Genomic DNA, 23310 nt, shown 5'->3' on the forward strand with positions numbered 1-23310 from the left:
TAATGTAAACTATTATTAGAGTTACCTTGCTGATTCTGGATCCAAAATCAGGGCTTCTATTGCATGGGATATCAATAAACAGCTCTGTTGCTGTCTGGATTAATGTTAAGGTTATACATGAAAATAGACGTTTCCACTATATATTTATGCTATCTGAATATTAAATGAGTCAAGAGGGCAATCATATTTTTAGTGAAGGTAATGATAATATTATTAAGTCAAATCATCTGGGGCTCTATTTTTTCCTTTTAAGGGCTACACATTGTCTACAACAGTGACTCTCAAAGTCTTTTCCTAGAAGGGTACTTATGAGGCTGTCTGATGTGGGAAGGGGGACCCAAGAAACAGGCCTGTGATTCAATCACATCATCTCTGGTTTTAATCTGTCTTAGATATCGGGGTTCTTCATAAGAGTTTGAGACAGACAAGCAAACAATAAAAGGCTTCACTAATAAAAGTTAAAAACAAAAAAACAAAACCAATGGTCTGTAGAACTTTTATCCCAGAGGTTCTTAATCTGGGGCTCAAGGGGTCTGTTAATCCCACTGAAGTTGTGTAAATTGTGGGTGTGCGTGCATAAACCTATTTTGTAGGGCAGAGGGTCCATACCATTCATTAGGTTTCAATCAATAAACCAAAATGCTAACAACTACTGATTGGTAAGTCTACAACTTAAAAATAATTTCTCTTCCCTCCTTTCAAAAATAATTTGAAGTTGCTAAAAAGAAAACATAGTGAACTTAGAGAGGGCTTAGGGAACAAAAGTGATGACTAAAATACTGAACAGAATTAATAAAGGTGATAAGACCTAGAGTTGTTAGCCATGAAGAAAGAAGGAGGAGGGGAAGCAAAATGTTCTCTGGTGGGAAAATATAACGTTTTGTAGGTTATAGCTCACAAGAGCACAAGGTATGCATCACTGGTAAGATACAGGCTTTGCATGCTCTTCCTGGAGGTGGAGAAAACTGCCTGAGACACCATATTTTTAAAAAAACCTGGTTCAAGTTAAAAAGTAAAATTATTCTGCTTATGCTAATTAATTTCAAAGGGGAAATTATTAATTATAATAAATTTGTAGGCTTGTCTAATATATATTTTTGTAGTTAAGCTTATCTGAAGTATTTAGTCTACATTCAAAAGAATACTTCCAAAGAACAAATAATACTGGGGTAAGCTTAGGATACAGTTCTACATTCCTCAAAGTTGCTGAGTCAGCATCAAAAGATGCCTGGTAAAGATCCCCGTATCGGGAAGCAAGGCTTCGAAATTCTTCCATGGACTGTTTCATCTATAAAGAAGAAAACAGTATCAATTATGACAATCAAACATGCTATCGTTATTGTATAAACAATACAAAAATCAAAACATAAAAAAGTCATCTTCAGACAAAAAAATTCAAAAAATAATGAATTCTTTTCATTGTTGTTCTATTTATTCACTTTCATAAACTTTGTTACATAAAATCAACAAATGTTTATAAGATGTTTATAAGAATTATAATCTTATAAACCACAGATGTTTATAAGATCATAATAATTAATATATAACATATAGAAACAAAAAATTTGCATTTTATCTTCTTCAAGTTCCATTAAAATAATACAGCTTAAAACATTCCTAAGTTTCTTTACGACGTATGTCCTTTCTCTTTATATAAATTTGTTGCACCCGCTGAGATATCATCACATCATCAATCACTTTATCGTTCTAATAACACATCAGCCTATTTTTGGCAACACAGATGAGTTAATAAACATTTGAGGCTTATGTCTATGTCAAACCACTGATTTTAAATTTCACAACTCTTCATCTCAAAACTAACTTCAAAAATCTGTAAAGAAGAAATAAAAAGTACACTTAAAATAAAGTTAAGACATGCCTGATTGGAGATGCGACCACACCTCTGAAGGTCATTTCCTAAGGTCATGGCAATCGTTGTGGCAATTGCAGGTGGAGGGCTTGTTTTTAGGCTATTGCAAGTACAGATCAGCTGACAGAAGGCTTGTAGAAGGTCAATCCTGAGTTTTACAAATTCACACTGAAAACTTAAAGGATTCAATGGTGTACTAGCAGCCTGGAAAAAAAAAGAGATATTTAAGAAAAAGTAAACATAACAAGGAAGTAGGGTAGTACTCAGTATTTGCTATAGTGTACACAAGAGCAATAGGTCTAACATTGATGGATAAACACCTAAATCATAAGGGGAATTATGTAATATTAGAAAGAAAAACTTATGAGCATCAGCTCTGAGGTATGTTTTATCAATATTCACAGGTTCCTTATTTCCTACATTGACAAAGACTCCATAACATGTGGGTTGGCTAGATCATCGTCAATAAGATATTACATAAGGGATGCTTTAAGGGCATTACTATTCCCCCAAATGCCCTTATCACCCTCCTTCCTTTCTAATCTGAAATTCCCATCATTGCAATCATTAACAGTATCTTTAAAAGTTGGGGGCAGGAAGGAAAATTTCTTAGATGAGATCTGATTTGTTTTTATATGAGGACAGATTCTCCCACTTGCTCTGTCCCTTAAGCTGCTACTTACTATTTTTAATTTACTGTTTGTCAGCAACTTTAGAAGGAATAGGAATTACAGCAGTTGTATATAATACTGTTATATATAAATACAGTACAGACCATCTTACCAGACAAAAAATACTGGCAGCATTGTTCTAACATGCATTATAAAAATGAAAGAGAAGCAAGGTGTAGTTATAACAAGCAAGATTTGCTGCTCCTCTGGATTTATTTCTGACTAACAAGAAATATTTGATTGATAACAACCTTGAAAGTGACTGCCATCTTGGACCATGCAATAGTGAAGGAAAGCAACGTTAGGTACGGTACATAACTTCAAAAACAACACAGAAAAGACAGATTTGTCATAAAGGTCAAAGACTTTAAAAGGTAATATTTTCCAAGAAAGATGGGAGATATACAGGAAATAAAATTTAGACTATAGAAGCATGAATAATGCCACTGAAAAATAAAAGGGTATAATTTCCTTTGGTTTCCACTGGGGCTAAAGCTTAAATAGAAGTTGTGTTTTAATGTCACCAAGTAAAGCAAACATTATGTGTAATCAAAATTATCCCTAAAAATTCCTCAGGAAGAGATTATTTCCAGTTAGTTCAACACAGCCAGATGAAGGAACAGTAAACTCAGAGTTCTCTTCTAATCCTCACTCCGGGGTATAAGCTAATTAAGAAGGACGGCTAGGAGAACTGTCCCCACTATTTAAATCGCTTTTTTTTTTTGCTAAACATAGAGTTAAATTTGTGTTAAACATGCAAATAATGCTACTTCACTGAATTTCTGATTTGTAGTACTTATCCTATTTTCTAAATGGAGCTAGCTAAAGAAACCAATGCAGGTGGAAAAAAAAAAAGCTACCTGATAAACTCATCACATTGTTGTGAAAGAAATCTCCAAAACTTTTTCATCTTGTAGAACTGAAACTCTACACTCATTAAACAATAGCTCCCCTTTTCCTCCATCCCCAACCCCGTGGCAACCACTATTCTACTTTGTTTCTATGAATTTGACTATTTTAGATATTTCATATAAGTGGAATCATACAGTATATGTCTTCTGTGACTGGCTTATTTCATTTAGTATAAAGTCAGTTTTTCTTTTTGAGACAGAGTCTCACTCTGTTGCTCAGGCCAGAGTGCTGTAGCATCAGCCTAGCTCACAGCAACCTCAAACTCCTGGGCTCAAGTAATCCTCCTGCCTCAGCCTCCCAAGTAGCTGCCACCATGCTCGGCTAATTTTTTTTATATATATTTTTAGGTGTCCATATAATTTCTTTCTATTTTTAGTAGAAACGGGGTCTCGCTCTTGCTCAGGCTGGTCTCAAACTCCTGAGCTCAAACGATCCACCTGCCTTGGCCTCCCAGAGTGCTAGGATTACAGGCATGAGCCACCGCACCCAGTCTATAAGGTCAGTTTTTAAAAGAATAAGACAAGCCTAAAGCAATAGAGAACTAGATTAAACCATCCCTCCTGCTAAGAATAAGGGAGGGAAAATGGAACAGAATATTAAAATCACGTGTTGGAAAGCATCAGAGAGCATGCTCATTTTAGGGCACAGGTTCTTACTTAGGAATATAACTAAATTCAAGGAAACATAAGATGTGTTAAGGGTCTGCCCTCTCTGCAAACCTTTCATTTCCTTGGCAGAGCAAACCAACTGTAGCTAGCTGACTGTTGATTTGGAGTAGGAGGATACACAGAAGGGTACAAAGTGGGACACTAGAATCCTCAGTAATTTTTTCATTATCTATAAAGCAAAAAACACTAGTTACTTAGGAAGCAGCTGCCAGGTATGAGATGAGGCCAGGGGTTTATGTCTGATGGTGGTGCTGACCCAGGTTGGGGTCTTACTAGTAAGAGTCTGGAGAGGGAAGATCCTATCTCCACACCACTTATCCTTTCTGCATGGACTCAGCAATCCTCCTCACATGCGGTACCCAGTACTTTATAAAGACAAAATGATAAGTTTTCATCAATCTATGAATGTTAAAAAGGGGGGAGAATTAAGGGTTTATTTCCATGACCTATTTATTACTTTGATACTGCCAAATATACACATCAGCAGGTTTCTCGAAGTAGTTAAAATAGGATAACCCAAAAAGAAAAGGGAGAGAATTCTCACATAAGTCATCATCACCAAGGGAGAATTCAGAGGACTTACTGTTAAGGAAGCAATGCCTTTGTGATAGAATTTTAAAGACTCAGCAATGCAAGAAAGTGCTGAACTATAATTCTCCTCTTGCAACCCGGTCAGACACTGTTCTGCATGTGAGAACTCCTTCAAACTATTCAGCCAGAAGTAGAAGTGTTCTGAGGCAACCTGAGTCAGCAAACTCTGATAAAGCTCTCTGGCCATGTCATGATTACCCTAAAAAAAGAAAAAGGAAAAAAAAAAAAAAAAAAAACCAAAAGCAAAGAAAAAAGAAACAGAAGGGGCACATGGTGAGGTTTGTACATTTGAAAGAGTTGATGCAGCAGCTAAAAGACAAACCCAAACCTTGGGTAAGTATGAACAATTGTTCCTCATATTATATAATTTTTTGAGACTCAGTCTAAATACTTCCTCAGAGAATATATGCTGAGCTGCTTTTATGTAACATAATGCTTAAAGTTCTTTACTAAAACTGTTCCAAAGAAAAAAGAAATGGAATTTTAGTTCAAAATATAGAAAGTATAAATACTCAATGTATGTCATTCGGGATGAGCTATTGAGTGGAGCGAGGAAAACCCCAGGGGAAAGGGGGAGTTGGTGGGGGGGATGTGAATGCCATTTAATGCCTGGAGCCTGGGATGCTCAGCGTTCTGCAATATTCCTCCCCTATTTGAGAAACAGTGGAAAATTTGAGAAACAATGTGCAATTAAAACATGCGCTTCAATCACCTAGAGTCATGCTTCTCTAAGTTTGTTCTCTGGACTTATCCCCAAAGGATTTCTGTACTAACCAAGGTCTGTATTTCCTTCCTCTCTAACAACCTACAGCCAGAAAGCTCAGATTCTAACTTCCTCCTAACACTGATAAAAACCAACAACATATGCACCACTCTTTTATGAGAAAAGTTAAAAATCAGGGCCTTTCCTTCATCATCTTTAGAACCCATGAGTAAAAAGTACTTCCATCTTTATTTTAGTTTTGACTATGACTAATCATCATACAACCTAAGGTATATGACCCTGACATTTCCACCAACCCAGTACACTGAGAAGGGTGACACATACCATCCTGGAAGCCTGTCTGGCAATACGGTACACAGTCCATCCATTGGAGACACTTTCAAGCTGCTGCTTAATCACTGCCTTTACTTCAGCAGACAATGCCTTCTGACTCGCCACAAAAATCACAGTAGCCAAACTCACCTAACATTGGGCAAGAAGAGAATCAAGAAAATCATGTAATTTTACCCAGTGGCATAGATAACTTACCCAAAAGGGAGAAAAACTAATTAGAGCCCATCGAAAAAGAAGAAAATGTCTTCCATTAACATTTAATGTTTCATTTTGAAGTCATTAAATAATTTATTCTGTTCACTCAGAGCATTGTTTATAATAGCAAATAATTAGAAGCAATGTCCATAAATATGGATAAATTATATAATTATGCAATTTTACTATATATCAGTAAAATGGATAGAGATATACTTATCAATATAGATGATCAACAAAATAGGCAAAAATGTACAAAATGCAAAAGACTGCATGTAGCATGACACATTTACACAAAGTTAAAAATATGTAAAATAATACTGCATATTACTTAGGAATATATACTTAGGTAGTAAAAGAATAACATCCATGGGAATGGTAAATACCAAATTCAGGATAGTGGTTATATCTGAGAGAAGGGAGGGGATGCTATAAGGGAGGAACACGGGGGGCTTCAACTACATTGGTAATACTTTTTATTTTTAAGTTTTTTTTTATAGACAGGGTCTTGCTATGTGGCCCAGGCTGGTCTCAAACTCCTGGCCCAAGGGATCCTCCCACCTTGACCTCCCAAAGTGCCAGGATTACACGCATGAGCCACCACACTCAGCCTGGTAATATTTAATACCTTTTCCTTACGCTAGGTGTTAGATGTAAGAGTTTTCATTGTATTATTCCTTAGATTTTTTAAAATTTTGTTTCACTATTAAAAATTACATTAAAGGGCCGGGCGCAGTGGCTCACACCTGTAATCCTAGCACTCTGGGAGGCCGAGGTGGGTGGATTGCTCAAGGTCAGGAGTTCGAGACCAGCCTGAGCAAGAGTGAGACCCCGTCTCTACTAAAAATAGAAAGAAATTATCTGGCCAACTAAAAATATATATACAAAAAATTAGCTGGGCATGGTGGCGCATGCCTATAGTCCCAGCTACTGGGGAGGCTGAGGCAGGAGGACTGCTTAAGCCCAGGAGTTCAAGACCAGCCTGAGCAAGAACAAGACCCTGTCTTTACTAAAAATAGAGAAATTAGCTAGAAAAATTATCTGGGTGTCATGGTGCACACCTGTAGTTCCAGCTACCGAGAAGGCTGAGACAAGAGGATCTCTTGAGCCCAGGAGTTTAAGGTTGCAGTGAGCTACGATGACACCACTGTACTCTAGCCTAGGCGACAGAGCTATAACCTGTCTCAAACAAACAAACAAAAACCCAATATTAAATCACACCAAGATGCATACACATTGTGATAACTGTATGAAGTCATTCCCATGACCATAGCAATTTGGTTATCAGAGTAACCTTTTCCGATAGCAGCTGATGAGATGGGTCTATCTTTTACACAATGCCTTCTGGAGGATTACATACAAAACAGACTTGAATAAGTCATTTCATTATGCTTTTTCCCAAGCTCTAGATTCAGATGAATAAAAACAATACGGAACGGCAACCTCATAGCTTCTTTATGATTATTTAAACTGTAGCCCAATCTCAGCCTTGGAGAACATTCAACTACACATTTTATAGCTTCCATTGCTTCTGTTTCTTTCTAAGCATCCACCTTTCCTGACCCCAAGAGTCTACAAAAGTCTAAATTGGATCCTAAATAGCTAAAGAGGTCCCAGAATGGAAAACAGGAATTTGGGCTAATTTACGGTTATTATTATCATTAGGTTTTAAACTTATATTTTCTGAGGTACAAAATAGGGATTAGTTCATTATTTATTTGCTTTGTATAAGAGAGAAAAAAAACCCTAATTTTCATTTTGTCCTACATAATAAATGAAAAACATTAGATTGAAGGCTTTGTCTATACTAAGCTGATCTGACAGGACTTTAAAAGCAGTTTTAGGTCAGAACAAAACACTTTCTAAATCAAAAGTGAAAACACTAAAAAGCTCACATTGCCAATTCTATTTTGACTTCAGCATGCTCTTGGTCTTATATAAGTACTTTACCCTATTTGTTTTGCTTTTTAAGTAAAGTCAAACAGCAGTGTTGACTTTTTAAAGTAATTCCCACTAGACCAGATCCTAGTCATCCAAAGGAGATTGAAAAAGTGGCTTTTTACCAGAAGTTCTTGTTGCTTGTCTGTGGCTGATCGTCCGATCACCTTGTAGAGCTCCATGAGGTCACCAAGCATCCCATCGCCCAGCACTGGCAGCTGCATGGCAATGGCAGCCAGGCAGTGGCACATCAGGATCCGGGCAGCATCCTGAGCACTGTGCAACTGAGTCAACAAGGTTTCAACCACTGACTGGCTAAGATGTGGCCTGCCTTTGGCCAACTTCACCATGCAATTTAAAGCCATCTGCACACCAAAAAGAAAATGGACTAATTACACTTTCAAGGTATTAAGTGAAGGCTTAAATAGAAGAACTTTGTAAAAGTTACTGGGAAAAATCAAGGGTGTGGTTTTTTTTTGTAGGCATAACATTTTTCTTCGTAAGAAGCACCTGATGTGTTGAATCTTGCACATTAGAGTTTGTCAAGTAAGCCATGTTTAAAATAACAAATCAGAACTGTACAACAATCTCTCATTTCAATCTAGGACTTAAAAAAGACAAGATGAAAATTCTAAGGAATAATGCTAAAGAGGCAAATATATGCCAAACTAAATGTCACCATTACGGTATTTTTTATTATTTTTCAAGAACTGCTTCTAAAGTGTGGTTTATGTACTATCTATGCCAGCATCTCCCAGAATGGTAATTAAAATATAGATTCTTGGGCCCCACCCATCCCAAACTTAATAAATTAACTTTTTGGGGGGGGGGTGTTGGGGAGTTTGCAGTTTTAAAAAGATGCATAGGCCAGTTGTCCCCAAACTTTTTGGCAATAGGGACCGGTTTCATGGAAGACAATTTTTCCATGAATGGAGGCAGGGTTGGAGAGGATGCAAAGTTTAAAATACTATCTGACTCTCGACAGAAAGATTGCTAACCCTAGTTTAAGCAATGAAAGCAGACATTATATTAAAATAAGTGAAGTTTTCACCTTTAACGTAGCTTGAGCACCTGGACTATCATCTTGACTACAAAGTACCAGAAGGGATTCCAGGCCAAAGACAGCATCTTGTTCCAGTGCCAAAAGATCTAGAAGAAAAACACCAAGTTTTATGGTGGTCAAGTAGAGGAGATTAAACACACACATGCGTGCATAGAAGAAAAAACATTAAGGAGTCTATGATATAGAAAACACTTAAATGCATAAAGCTAACCTTCCTTTAAAAAGTACATGTGGCATTACTTCTAAAATGTAAAGGCTTATCTTCAGACTTCATTTCTACCACTTTATTAAAGATTATAAAAATATACACATTAAATCAAGAGCTATAGCCACAAAGCTATAAATAAAACAAAATAGAAATAGGGTCATCTGCTTAGCTAAGGAAAATACTAAGAACAGCAAACTATGCAGTAAGTGCTAATCTCCCTAATCAGACATAAATTATGTAGGTCGATTTTCACCTAGAACGTAACAGTTTTTAGCTTCCAATGAAAGCTGAACCACTTTTAGGAAGTAATAAGGACCCTACATAATCTTATTAATGTTTTAAGTCTGATCATAAAGAATGAAACCCTCAGATGTCTTATATAACAGCAGTACTAGAGCATCTTTTCACTACCATAGGGCTAAGTTTTCTCTGGAGGGCCTAGAAAGTTCTGAATGTATTAGTTAACTGTATTTAGGTTAACACATGCCAGCTTTGAGAACGTACAGCAGTTTCTATGTTACATGGTAGAAAATACTCTTTACTATGCCAAAAGTAAAACAGGTTTAATTATTCAAAGCAGAATCAACATACAACTTACAGAAATGTTTCCTGAGTTAGTGCAGGAGCTTGGAAAACAACATAAAGGCTAGTAAGGGTCAGAGTGCTAGAAAAAAATAGGTACTAGGAACAAGCAGTGCTGAAGGGTAGTTGGGATAAGAGGAACTGCTGAGCTTGTGATCCTTAATAAAGATCAAAATAAGCCCTGAAACAGATGGAATGTCCAAAATGCATTTCCTGTTCTTAAACATAGCCATGAAATTTTTTAAGTCTTTAGGTCAAAAGATGTTAGGTTGCACAATAAAATATGTGCCAATATTTTCTATACATGTCCTCCTTGACTACGCAAATCAGTTTAATGTTACATATGTCTAGAGATAAGTTTGTGAAAATTTAACTTGCATTGCTCTGTTAATTCACTTGCCTCTAGGTGAAAGGACTTGTTACTGAAGTCCCCTGATAGGAGGTTTTCTAGGTTCTGTATACATGAACCCATTGCCTTATACCACAGGGGTGGAGTCCTAAGTAATCCCTGTCCAAAACACTATACTAGCACAGGTAAGCAGTGGAAGGAAATGGGCAATGCTCTGTAAGACCTTTCAATTCCATAATCCCAGTCCCAAGGTCCTGTCCTCATACTTTTATTATTTTTCACAAGGATTAAGTAGCCTTGAGAAAGCTTGCTCTAAGAACAGTTCGGAAGGAGGCAATTTGTGGATCAATGTACACAGGCTAAAAATAATAAGGGATTAAAAAGCCAAACAGAATTCTGTGCAAGCTCTAATAAAAATGTACATATAGTATCAGTCTTGATCATACTTACCTTTATCTTGACAAGAGACAGTGATATTAGTTAGGACTCTCACTCCATGAGCTGCAATGCCTCTGTTATTATGGTAACAGCACTCTTGGGCTAATTTGACTAAATCAGAGGATCTGGGGGAAGAACTCACATTTCCTAAATAAGCAGAGAGAAGCAGTACAGACTGTAATTCATTCAAACAGTTCAAAAGCAGTTCAGCTTAAAGGTTCAATTTTCTTAGTTTTATGAGAAAATCTCTAACAATAAACTTTAACAAAATTTCCTACTTTGACTCCATCATCAACATATATCACCATTTCTCTTCCCCAGTCAAGGTACTTAGAAAACGTTTGTGCCAATAGTTTTGTAATGACTACGATCTAAAATCAATATAGGACTTTCCCATAAAAATATTAAGAAACATTGACGAAAAAACAATACAAAAGCCAAAACTATAGACTGTATCCCAGGAGTTCAACTGTATTCCGATTAAAATGGATGTCATCATAGGCCTCTTGTCAGATACAAACATACCTTCAAGAGAGGAGAGAAAAGAGAAACAAAACCTTTAAGTTTGCTTTATTCCCACCTCAAATTGCTGGCATACATTTATACCTCAAAAGGTTTACATAAGAATTCATAATTTTAGAGCTGGAAAGGATTTGGGGATCATCTGATTCAACACTCTATTTTTACAGAAGAAATCAAAGCCCAAAGATTTTAAGTACCTTGCTGTCAAGGTTATAAAACTTGTTAGTTGTATACTACTCTTGCGCTTTATACCTTCAGTTCTATGCTACATTTTGCACTGATTTTTTAAATTCACATTTGAAATTTTGTAATGTTAAGCCTTGTGTTACGATATTTTAATTTATAGTAGAGAATCTCACAGTAATAAATGAGTAAGCTTCAAGAAGAATAAGGAGATTAAAGCTTGTTCAACCTTTAAGAAGAGTCTCTCATTTCTGTCTTCCTTTCCTCTGCTTAATTTTCCATGGTTCCTGTCAACTTCAACCTTGTCTCTCAGAGGGTAACCATATTTTTTTGATGCTGAAGGGACCCTATTAATAATGATTCTTGACAGACACAAACCAAGACTATCCCGGGCACTGTGGGGCATGTGGTCGCTTTATTTATTTCTGGTTTACCACAAAACCACAAGCTTAGGTGAAAGCCTGTGTTTTTAAGACAGGAAATGCATTAGAAAAATGAAACTATATGTTTGTTTTTTCAAAACAATGAGAATTGTATTAATATTTTTTCCATTCTTTTTCTCATCCATGTGATATGAACAACGTAACTCATCTATACATTTACCAACATGTTTTATAAGTTGCTTTTTTCTTCTGAAGACGTACCATAGAAAACTTGGAAAAAACAGAAAAATCCAAAGAAGAAAAAAATTATCCCAAATCCCTTTCTTTCTTTTTCTTTTTTCACACACTGTTCTGTACCTTGCTTTACTTTCCTTTAAATATATCATGGAGTGTGTTCCATGCCGTATATTCTTTTTAATAAATTGCATTGATTTTTACTGCAGCGATGTCTCATAATTCTTTAATGAGTTCCATATTGATGGACTTTTTTAGGCTATTACAGCCTCTACTGATGGACAATATTTTGCTATTACATAGAATGATGCTGTGAATAATCTTTTACATATGTCATTTGTCAATGTGTGAATATATAAGTAGGATAAATTCCTAGAAGTGGAATTTCTGGGTCAGCTGTAATTTAATGAGTACCTCCAAATCACCTATGCAGAGGTTTAATAATTTATATTCACACCAGCAATAAATGAGAGTGGCTGTTTACTCACACCCTTGTGGACACAGCATGTTTATCAAACTTCTGAATCACTGCCATTCTGATGGATTAAAATTATTTCAGTATTGTAGTTTACATTTTCCTTAGATATATGTGATACCGAACATCTTATATATTTAAGAGCCAATTTGTCAGTGATAATTTAGACATACTAATTAAGTCTGCTTTATAAACTACTTCTGGTTACGTTGAAAAAAATCTAATCAATGGAAATACACTTAAACATTTCCTATTAACTATGGAAATAAGCTAACTTTGGAAAATCCTTGCCTTTTATTTTTAATGAACATTAGTCTATTTACATAAACCTTGTGCTTAATTCCATATATATAAAAACTACAACTGAACAAACCAATAAAGGACAAATATCTAGCTTGAAAAGTGCTTGGATATTATAACTTGACATAATGCTTATAAATGTCTTTGGAATTAAAAAATAATAAAGAAAAAGAAAGTCATCGTGCATCTAAGTCAGTTTGATATAAAAAAAGAATTCTGAGTCAGAACCCTCGGGTTCAGGCTTAGGCTCAGGCACTCCATATGTGACTTTGGACATATTGTCAAACCTCTGAGTATCTCAGTTTCAATACTTACAAACTTCCTTGCATGTGCTGCACTTGAAATGCTATTTGTATGGGAATGCTCTTATGTTAAAAGATATGATTAAATCTTTGCCTACTGCAGCTCTTTCAAAATAATATCAGTCAAGCTAAAAAATGGACCAGATGATTTATGCAGAAAAAGAATCCACTGAAAGCACACTGGGTATATGGTAGACTGCTTATAAAGAAGGCTGTGATAATCTCTCCCATCCCTTGTAGGCATGCACCTTTGCCATGTGATTTTCTAATTCCTCAAATCAAGAGGTGTTTCTTTCTCCACCTAGTTGGACCTGGCCATGTAGCTTACTTTGGCCAGTAAGACATTAGAAAACATGACACAAGCAAAAAATTGAAAAGTGCTTATGTGTTGGTGGCCTGCTTTCCTTTGGCTGCAGCTAGCACCCTAAGAACATGAGGTAAACAAGCCCAAACTAGCCCACCGAGAGTCATATGGATGAGGACTAAGAGGCCTTTCAACTTCTACCCTGTGAATGAGGCCATCTTAGATCATCAAGTCACGGTCAAGGCTGCAGATGACTGTAGTCATATGAATGCTCCCAGGTGAGCTCAGTAAAAATTGCTGATTCACAGAATTAGAGCAAATAAAAAGGTCATGGTTTTAAACTGCTAAGTTTTGGGGTGCTCTGTTATATAGTAATAGATAACTAATGGAGTACTTCACAGAATTAATGGAAAGTCTGCAAAACTAAGGTCAGCAAACAAGCAGGAAAAAGGCAAGGCCAGAGAGCAAATGAGATCAGAGCCCAAAAAGTCATGGATGGAATTAGTCCAGTGAAGACAATGCAGCCATTGTTACTGATTATTTGACGCCACAGCTTACACTGCTGTCACAGGTACCAGACATGGCAAACACCCACTGCTGCAGTGTATACTGGAAAGTGGACGTTGCTGTGGTCCTTGCTGTATCACCAGGCCAGAATCTCCCACATCTCCACTTCCTTATTGTCCCTGGCTCCCAATTCAGTCAGTGGCATGGAAATGATTAGTTGAGTCCAGGCCACATGTTTGCGTGCTAGCTGGAGGGGAGGCATGGCAAAAGAACATTAGGTCTTTTCAGCTTCCTGTTAAGACTGATATGGCAGGGAATTCCTTTCATTCAGTAAGTTAGTTCACAGGCTATTCAGTCATAAAAAGGACAAATAAATGTACATTATAGTTCTTTAATTCATTCAATTCAAATTAACTGACTAGAAAAGGAAGCAATAGATTCCATAAAACTTGCATTAAAATGAAACAAAGAAAAACTTTAGCCTTAAGTCTGTCAGGCAAGCAAGCTCATCCCTGGGCATTAATGAAGGCATTTTAGAGTTAATCTTCTTGAATAGGCAACTAGGAAAGCATTACTGAACTGGGGTAAAGTTTTATTTTAATTATTTTCCAGAGAGCTAATGTGTACCTACAAAGGAAACATATGACATTTGCTTTTAAAATTCACCACCACTTGGCCTTTCAAATGTACTTACATTCAAAGGGCACTATGAGTCAGATATACAAAAGCAAACCAGCTATTTTAGGAATCCTCAAAAATATTGTTTCACCCACATATAATTAAAAAAAAAAAAAGGACAGGCCGGGCGCGGTGGCTCACGCCTGTAATCCTAGCCCTCTGGGAGGCCGAGGCAGGTGGATCGCTTGAGGTCAGGAGTTCGAGACCAGCCTGAGCGAGACCCCGTCTCTACTAAAAATAGAAAGAAATTATCTGGCCAACTAAAATTATATATAGAAAAAAAATTAGCCGGGCATGGTGGCGCATGCCTGTAGTCCCAGCTACTCGGGAGGCTGAGGCAGGAGGATCACTTAAGCCCAGGAGTTTGAGGTTGCTGTGAGCTAGGCTGACGCCACGGCACTCACTCTAGCCCGGGCAACAAAGTGAGACTCTGTCTCAAAAAAAAAAAAAAAAGAAAGGACAAATCTAGAAAAATAATATTCTTGAGTTAAGATTAAGGGTGTAAGACTTTATTATCATAGACATTGGTTAAGAAATTATTTTCAAATGTATCACTAGCAAATAATGGAGTATGAGATTTTGAACCTTCCCTGATTTTAAAGCTTTATAGAAGAAATATTTGAAACATAAACATAGATAAAGGAATTGTCACATTATCCACATGGTATCTCCTGTCTCTTCCTTACCTGGAGCTATGCTGAAGTAGTGTTTGATGGCAATGGTCCCTGACAGTGTGGAAAGCACAGACAACATCCCTAGTTTTAAGCTGTCATAAGGAATCTGGAGGGCACATTCACAGAGTGCCTGAAATACAGAAGAGAAACGAACACAGAAGTTAAAACATCTTCTAAACTGTCTACTACATTTAGATTTTCTAGCTTTTATAAAAATTATGTCTTAAGGTCTTTATTCCATGTTAAAAAACGTAAGTCAAACTGTCAAACTCCTTGGGGAGGCTAAGGAGACATAATAACTAAATGTAATATGGTATCCTGGCACAAAAAGAGGACATTGGGTAAAAAACTAAAGAAACCTGAAGAAAGTATAAAACTTTGGTTAATCATAACAATGTACCAATACTGGTTCATTTAAAACAAAATTACCATACTATTAAATAATGTAAAATGTCAATAATAGGTGAAATGGTGTGGGGTATGTGGAACACTCTGTACTATCTTCTCAATTTTTCTGTAAATGTAAAACTGTTCTAAAACCCCCACCATATTTAGCTTACATTAAGAGATATGAATATTATTTCATAGATGTGTATTTTTTTAAAATATAGAGAATATGGCATTATATCTAGTTTGCAAGTGAGTAAAGCTAGTCTCCTCCCATTTCTGGTCATTTACTCTACTCCTAACTAAGACAGTCTGAAGTATTACCAAAAACCAAATGCTGATTTTTCTTTCAATGCAGTGAACTATGAATACATGTTCAGTGACTCTTGCCTTATCCTGCGCATATGACTTTGATCATATGACTGCATGTAATACAGTCAAATAACTGTTTTGCTACATTAAACTCATTCCCAATTTTCCCACAAAGGTTCAGAAAATGCGCAAAACTTAAAGTCTGGGGGAGGGGGGAGGAATTCCGGAAAGGGTTAAACAATAAATTTACTATGACCCCAACAGAAGTGGCAACCAAATTTGGTGTGGGGGGGAGGGGATTTATTTAGATAATCTGGTTCTAAAGACCATGTGGAAAAATAAAAATCAGAAAATGTCCAAAAAAATTCTTACAAGAAATAGATTCAAATACATCATTAGCATTTAATATATGATAATGGCACTTCAAATCAGAAAGCTAATTTAATAAACACTGCAAAGACAATCGGCAAGTCAATTGGGTAAAATAAAACAAGATCCCTATTTCTTATTTTATGGTAAATAAAAAACTTTAAAAAGTACTAAGTGTTAACATGGAAAAACAAAAATCAAAAAGGTAACTGACAAAACTAGAAAAAATATTCATGTCATGTAAGATCAATAAAGGGCTAATAACCTTAATATATAAAAAGTTGTTACTAATAAACAGGCAAAAACCCAATAAAACAGTGGTAGTTCACAGAAAGAATTTATATAAATGCCTTTTAAATAAGATGTTTAACCTCATTCATAATTTGAAAAATTTAAAACAAGTGTCACTTTTCACTTACCAGATTGGCCAAGGTTAAAGTCTGATAATACATAACACTAAAGAGTGTGGGGAAATAGGTACTTTCACATATTGTTGGTAGCAGGGTAAAATGGTGTAAATCTCACTGATGGGTAATTGGCATTAACTCTTAAAAATTTTAAAATATCTATCATTAGACCCAGAAAATCCTTGTCTGAAAATTTATGTTCACAAAGGTAATTTTTTACAAACTATTCAATGTAGCAATGTCAACAGTGACAGTAAAAGTATTGGAAACAACTCTAATGTCCCTCAATGGGGGAGTGGGAATATAAAGGGAGTACCACACAGCCAGTGGCAGAATACAATAGCTCTACCTGCTAATATGAGATCTTCCCCAAGATGCATTGTTAAGTGGCAACAAATTTAGAACATGCTGTATGACAAAAGAATGAAATGCTAATGAAAACATACTGTATTTTTCATTTGTACAGAAAAAAGATGGGATATACACATGCTTGAGTATTGATGAAAAAGTTTAGGAAGAATTCATAAGAAACTAGTAACAGTGATCATCTTTGCAGAGGAGACCTGTGGGAAGAGATGAAAAAGACTTGTATTTCACTCATTGTACACCTTTGAACTCCAGGAACTTTTTATCATGTATATGCATATTTTTTCAATTGAAAGAAAAACCTAGTTAACAATAAAAAAAAAAGCAGCCGTAGCAAAAGTTTTCATGGAAGGAATAGAAATAGACCTGAACGATGCAGTAGGCTTCTGGTAACAGAATGGAAGACAGTCTAGGAAATGCAAATAAGAACTCTGGCAATTAGGCCATAATATTGGGGGTTTAGTGGTAGCCTAAAAGGAGATATGTTCAAGACGGATGGAGGCTAAGAGAGATAGGGAGGATTAGGGCCTTGAAAGCTAGGCAGAACAATTTAAACTTCATGAAAAAGAAAAAAAGAGAAGCCGTGGGAGAGGAATAATGGCATCTAAAGTGTTAGGGAAGATATTCTGACAATGGTAAACAAAACAAGTTGACAAAGAGAGTTGGGAGTTAAAGAGGCCACCTATATCCTACGGGAGTAATCCAGGCAAGTGGTGGTGACGGCCTGAACTAGAAGTTGGTGGCAGGAATGGAGACAAGAGGATGAATATGAGACACATTTAGGAAGAGATTATACATGAGGGAATGAAGAAGGACTCAATGATTATTACAAAATTTCAAACCTACTGAGCAGACTCCACTTGTGAAGACTGAAAAGTCATGGGGATATGCCAATTTCAGAGGAAGGACAGAAAACAGGAGAAGATATGAAATCTAACAAGTATCCACCAGGCATTTGGAATTTAAGAGAGGCAGATTTTCACTGGAAGACTCACATCAGAATTCTGGCTCTGCCACTTACTATCTCTGTGATCTGAGCCATCTACTGACTCTCAACTTCTTTGTCCCTAAAATGGGGGTAGACATTTATAAACAATTGCTGGTTTTCATATAAAATATCTCTGGAAAAATATGCAAGACATCGGTTGCCACTGGGCAGAGAAGCTGTGTGGACAGAAGAATATTAAGTAAGTGGGAAATATTCACTACACATCCTTTTGTAGCTTTGTAATTTTGACCACATGAATGTATCTGCATTTAAAAAACTGAATTAAAATTATAAATCAAATATAAATGGGGTGACGCCAACTGTTTCGTAAGATTAAATAGCCACCGAAAGTCAAAGCACTGTACAACCGATACTCTCTAGCTACTATGCTAGAGAGTAATGCAGAAGCCTGGGTAAAAGGAGTAGACTGTTGAAGGCTCCACAATGGCATTAAGGGAGGCCATCAGAATGATGGAGAATAAATGGAAGAAAGCAGAGGGGCAGGGACTCAACTCTGAGGAAAGGGGGCAGTGAAGGATACAGAGAAGGTACAGTTTAGAGAGTGGAAAGAATGAGTAAGGAGAGTTAAGTGCCAAAGAGGCCAAGAGAAGGGGCAGGCTGACAGTGTCAAATGTATTAAAAAGCAAAGATGATAAAGGCAGAAAAAGCCTCTGGATTTAGCATTAAGAAAACCGGTGACCTTTTAAGTACCTGGGCAAAGTGATAGGGCAACAGATCTAAACGCAAGTATATAAAAGAAAGAGTAGGGGATGAAGAACTAAAACCAGATATAGATGCTGTTTTTGACATTGAAAAGAAGGCATTTTTAAAAGTGATTTTTAGTTATTAATATTATAGTTTTTATTTATTTATTCAAATAGGCTATTTCTATTTGTTCACTTTTTGTTGCCTAAATTGTCCTGCCTTGTACTGTTAATTAGCTTGTGTTTAGGACTAGTATCCTCAACCAAACAGCCCCAGTGGTCTATGTCCTATGCTTATATGTGTTATAAATTATGTCTCAGATTGCTCTGGGTATAACAGACATTTAGCCTTCTGTGATAATCAAAAAGGCAAGGGAGACATTTTATACAAATGATAACATAAATAATTTTATCATTTGAAAAATTAAACTAGAAAATCTGATGACAAAATTATTTGCAATGTTATCTTCAGATTTCTGAGACCTAGCACATTATTGGGTACCTAAAATGGTCTTAGCAAATAGACACTGATTTAAAAGCTCATTAATTCAAATCCATAAGTATAATAAAACAAATCACGAAGTTACCCAGAGAAAGCACATCAATCACATTTCACTGATGAAATCTGCTTCAAGTTTCTGTTTCAAGGACATTCCCTATTACAAAATTATTCTTACCAGGACCATTTTTCACATCAAAAAAAGGAAAAACTATCTCTTCAAATGGAGTCCCCTTTCTCACTCACCACCACTGCCTTCCTTCAGTATTTGGTCTGAATTTCTCTCTCTACGCTGGTTTAGCTCACTATTCAACCAGAGCCCCTGGCCCGAATTGCTGTTTTCTGGGTCAGTCCCTAAACAGGGGATTCTTCTCTACTCTGGAATGGGACTGGTCACCAGGGATGTGTTCCAGAAAAGCACAGTAAAAAGTGGTTTATAATATTTAAAGAAAAATGTTATGTTTGGAAGTATTATGCCAGAAACATAACATGTCTAAATTTTCTATGTCTCCATTGTACTATAAAGGAAAAGATTAAAAGATAGAATTAAAATACATGACAATACATAAAAGTTCAGTGTGATGTAAATGGAGTTCAAGTGTGTTCTAAGGTCCCTGTAGCAGAATTAACTTTAGACTTTGATAAGAATAATTATGGTTGTTTTCATTTCTAGAATAACAAATAAAAAGAATATTAAAATACTGCAAACTCTGAGACTATTCAAAAGAAAAGGAATGGTGAGACATTATAAATAATCAATACAGAAAGCAGCCCCCCTCTCCCAAAGAGAGATAAAGAACTGGGGAAACATAGAAAGCATAAAATAAGATGGCAGATTTAAACTCTAATGCATAATAAATCACAGTAAATACAAATGAACCAAATGCTCCATTTGAAAATTACACACTACCAGGTTGGATTAAAAATAATCCAATTAAATATAGTTTATAAGAGACATCTGAAACATAAAGATATATAAAGATTGAAAGTAAAAAGATAACAATCTACCATGTAAATACATCCAGGAGAAAGCTGAAGTAGCTATATTAATATCAGACAAAATAAACTAAGGCAAGAGACCTAAATAAGCAGAAAGATTTAACATGTTCATGTATTGGAAGACTTAATATTGTACAGATATCAATTTCTCACAAACTGATCTTTATATTCAATGCAGCCCCAGTCAAATTGTCAAGTTTTTTGGTGGACTTGACCAGCTGATTCTGAAATTTATATAGAATTGCCAAGGACCAATGAAGTGTGAGTAGTCAAAAGATATAAAAAAATAACTACAAGTCAACAGAAAAATAGGCAAGAGACTTGAATAGTCATGGCATAAAAGAAGAAATCCAAATGGTCAATAAACATATTAAAAAGATGTTCAATATTTTTTAGTAATCAAGGAATTACAAATAAAAACTACCACTTCTAAATTGGCAAAAATTTAAGTCTGATAATTCTATGTCTTGGCAAGTAGGTGGATCAATGGACACTCTCATGCACAACAGGAATGTAAATTGGTTTAATCATTTTGGAAAACAGTTCGACATTATCTAGTAAAGCTGAAAACACACATATTCTGTAAGTCAGAAATTTCATTCCTATACACTCTAAAGAATCTCTTGCATATGTGTACCCAGGAGATAAAGAGAAGAATGCTCATAGCAGCATTGTTTATAACAGCACCATGTTGGAAATAACCCATCAAGAGCAAATAAACTGTGGTCCATCCACACAATGGAATAGTATATAGCAATTAAAGGGAAAAAAACATGCAACTACATGGATGAGTCTCACCAGAATAATGTTCAATAAAAGAAGCAAAAACAAAACTAAACAATATTCTTTAGGGAGACATACATAGATGACAAAACTATTTTTTCTTTTTTGTTTTTTTGGCAAAACTATTATGAAGAGCAAAGAAATGATTATCACGAAAGTCAAAGTAGTGCTTTCCTTTGGGTAATGTGAAGTTCTAATCAGGAAGGACCAATGAGAGGGAAGGAAGCCCTTCAGGGTTCTGTGACCCTGCAATGTTCTGTTTCTACTGGGATGGTGGCTAGATGGATTTTCACTTAAAATTACTTAAATTATTAAATATACATTTTACATTTCTGCCTGTGTGATCTATCTCACAATAAGAAAAAAATGACAAGGAGTAATACAGTGCTTCTCACTGATCTTTCTAAATAACTGAGTTTGGTTCTGTGCATGAATTCTCTAAAATGACTGAAGTGACTGAGCACATTCTCTTCTTGGAAAGACAGTATTGTTTAGTAGAAAAAGCACTAGGACAAAAGATCAGAGGACAGAAGCTCTCTTAATTAAAGTCTTAATTAAGTTCTCTTAAGAAGCTCTCTTAAGCATATTAAGTCTCTCTGAATCCTAATTGCTTATCTATTAAATGCAGATTTAACAAGTACCCTTATCTCTTGGGATATTTGTAACTATCAAATCATAATACAGTATATTAAAACATGTTTAGAAAACTGCAAACAGAAAAATAAACACAGAGGCTTAGTTTTCATAATCTGAAATTCAAAGTTTTTTGTTACGTTGGAGCCATGAGGATGTGCTAAGAGATAAAAATAAAATCCACGAAGATAAAGGTCAAATTCTAACAATCTTCCATTTCACTTTAAATAGCATTATTTACAGAATAGTGTATCTGTTATTGGTAATGGGTAAACAAATATGGTTCTGTTTTGAGAAAAAATATAAAACATTAATTTAACCTAAGACATGGTATAAAAGATGCTACATTAAAAGTCTAAAGAGAGAGAGATCTGCTCTGGTGTTTACAAAAATATGTTAAGGATGTCTTTTGCTTTCCATAAGGAGAAATACGCTTTGCCAAGTTACCCATCTCCAATACAAATCATAGTACCTAAATTGTTCTCCCTAAATCGACTGAAGAAGACAGGAATAAAATAAACAAGGCTTCTCAATTAGCCTCAGTGCTGCTATGGGAAAATTAACAAGAAACTGAGAGGCAAGTCTCATTCACTAAAACTAACATAAACACTGAAAGACAGTTTTATGTATTTATTTTGCCACTTATAAAATAATTTCTGCCACAAACATCAACAACACTCTTAGAAAAGTTTTTCATATTCAACCACTTATGAGATGACAAAGACAATATAAAAATATAAGGCAAAACAATTTACTGCAATATTATATTATTTTTCTATGTAAAATATTAATTTTCAAAGTTTTGCATACCTGAATGTTCTCCCTACTCCAAGTATGTGGTGTTTTATTGGCAAGTAATTTCAGATCTTGAATAGCAAGTCTCTTTACTGCTTTCCTGGGGTCATTCTTCAAATACTGCAACAGAAGCTGAATCTATGTAGGAAATAAGTCACTCCATGAATAATACTGTAACTGAAATTATTAATATCATCAGAGAGGCAGTGTAGTTTAGTGAAACTTATAAATTTGAGACAAGACTCATTTCTAATCATAGCCCTGTCACTGAACAGCTCTGTGCCCATGTTTGCAAGGGTAAAATACTACTGTTTAACTTGTAAGGTTTTAGCATAGGACCTGGCATTTATAACAACAGATACTCAATCCTTTGTTTTTTTTACTGCCAACTTTGCAACCCAGCCAGTATCCCCCAACACTTCATTTCCCTCAAGGGCTTCCAAGAATCAGTAATGTAAATATAGAGAAGAAAAAAAGCAAGTGAAAAGAAATTAAACTGATCTTTATCAGAGAAAGGGACCTTAATGTCATCAAAACTTTTGGGTTACTTCTTTATTTTTTATCATATATTTAATATGCAAGTTTACTGAAGAAAAGACAGTTTAAAGAAAATTGAAATTACCTGCTTGGGCGTATCAACCAAAGATGAAGCTGCAAGCAGAGTGAAAGTGTGCAAAGAAACAATCACCATTTTGGTGGAAGGATAGGATGTGACCAGCTGTTGTAAAAGCTGACGAGCGCTGGAAGCCAGGATCGCGTCATGGTGCATGTGCTGTAGAATGGGGATCAATTTCAGCTTCAAGTCTACTGGCGTAGCTAAACCTAGACACAAAAAGAATTCTCAGAGATTTCTGATCATCATCCTTAATGTTTCAGATTTAAAAGGTCTAATTCAATTAGCAAAATGTTCAATTAAAAACAAATAGTATACTAATATTATGTTTATAACATTAAATTATACTAG

At 35.6% G+C, this 23310-nt stretch overlaps 1 protein-coding gene across 2 annotated transcripts in view; it reads right to left on the reverse strand.

Moving 5' to 3' along the window:
* The window catches only part of INTS7 (integrator complex subunit 7), a 44877-nt gene that overhangs the window by 10333 nt on the left and 11234 nt on the right, over positions 1–23310 (reverse strand). For both annotated transcript variants that reach the window (XM_045536459.1, XM_045536460.1), the window contains 11 exons: positions 22969–23168; positions 22362–22484; positions 15117–15234; positions 10555–10689; positions 8954–9051; positions 8028–8267; positions 5761–5898; positions 4705–4911; positions 1880–2074; positions 1185–1288; positions 26–94 (listed from right to left, as the gene is read on the reverse strand). In XM_045536459.1, coding sequence (XP_045392415.1) covers positions 26–94; positions 1185–1288; positions 1880–2074; positions 4705–4911; positions 5761–5898; positions 8028–8267; positions 8954–9051; positions 10555–10689; positions 15117–15234; positions 22362–22484; positions 22969–23168 — 1627 coding nt within the window. The remainder of the gene's footprint in view (positions 1–25; positions 95–1184; positions 1289–1879; positions 2075–4704; positions 4912–5760; positions 5899–8027; positions 8268–8953; positions 9052–10554; positions 10690–15116; positions 15235–22361; positions 22485–22968; positions 23169–23310) is intronic.

The sequence above is a fragment of the Lemur catta genome, chromosome 23, assembly GCF_020740605.2.
Source record: "Lemur catta isolate mLemCat1 chromosome 23, mLemCat1.pri, whole genome shotgun sequence".
Classification (NCBI taxonomy): Eukaryota; Metazoa; Chordata; class Mammalia; order Primates; family Lemuridae; genus Lemur; species Lemur catta.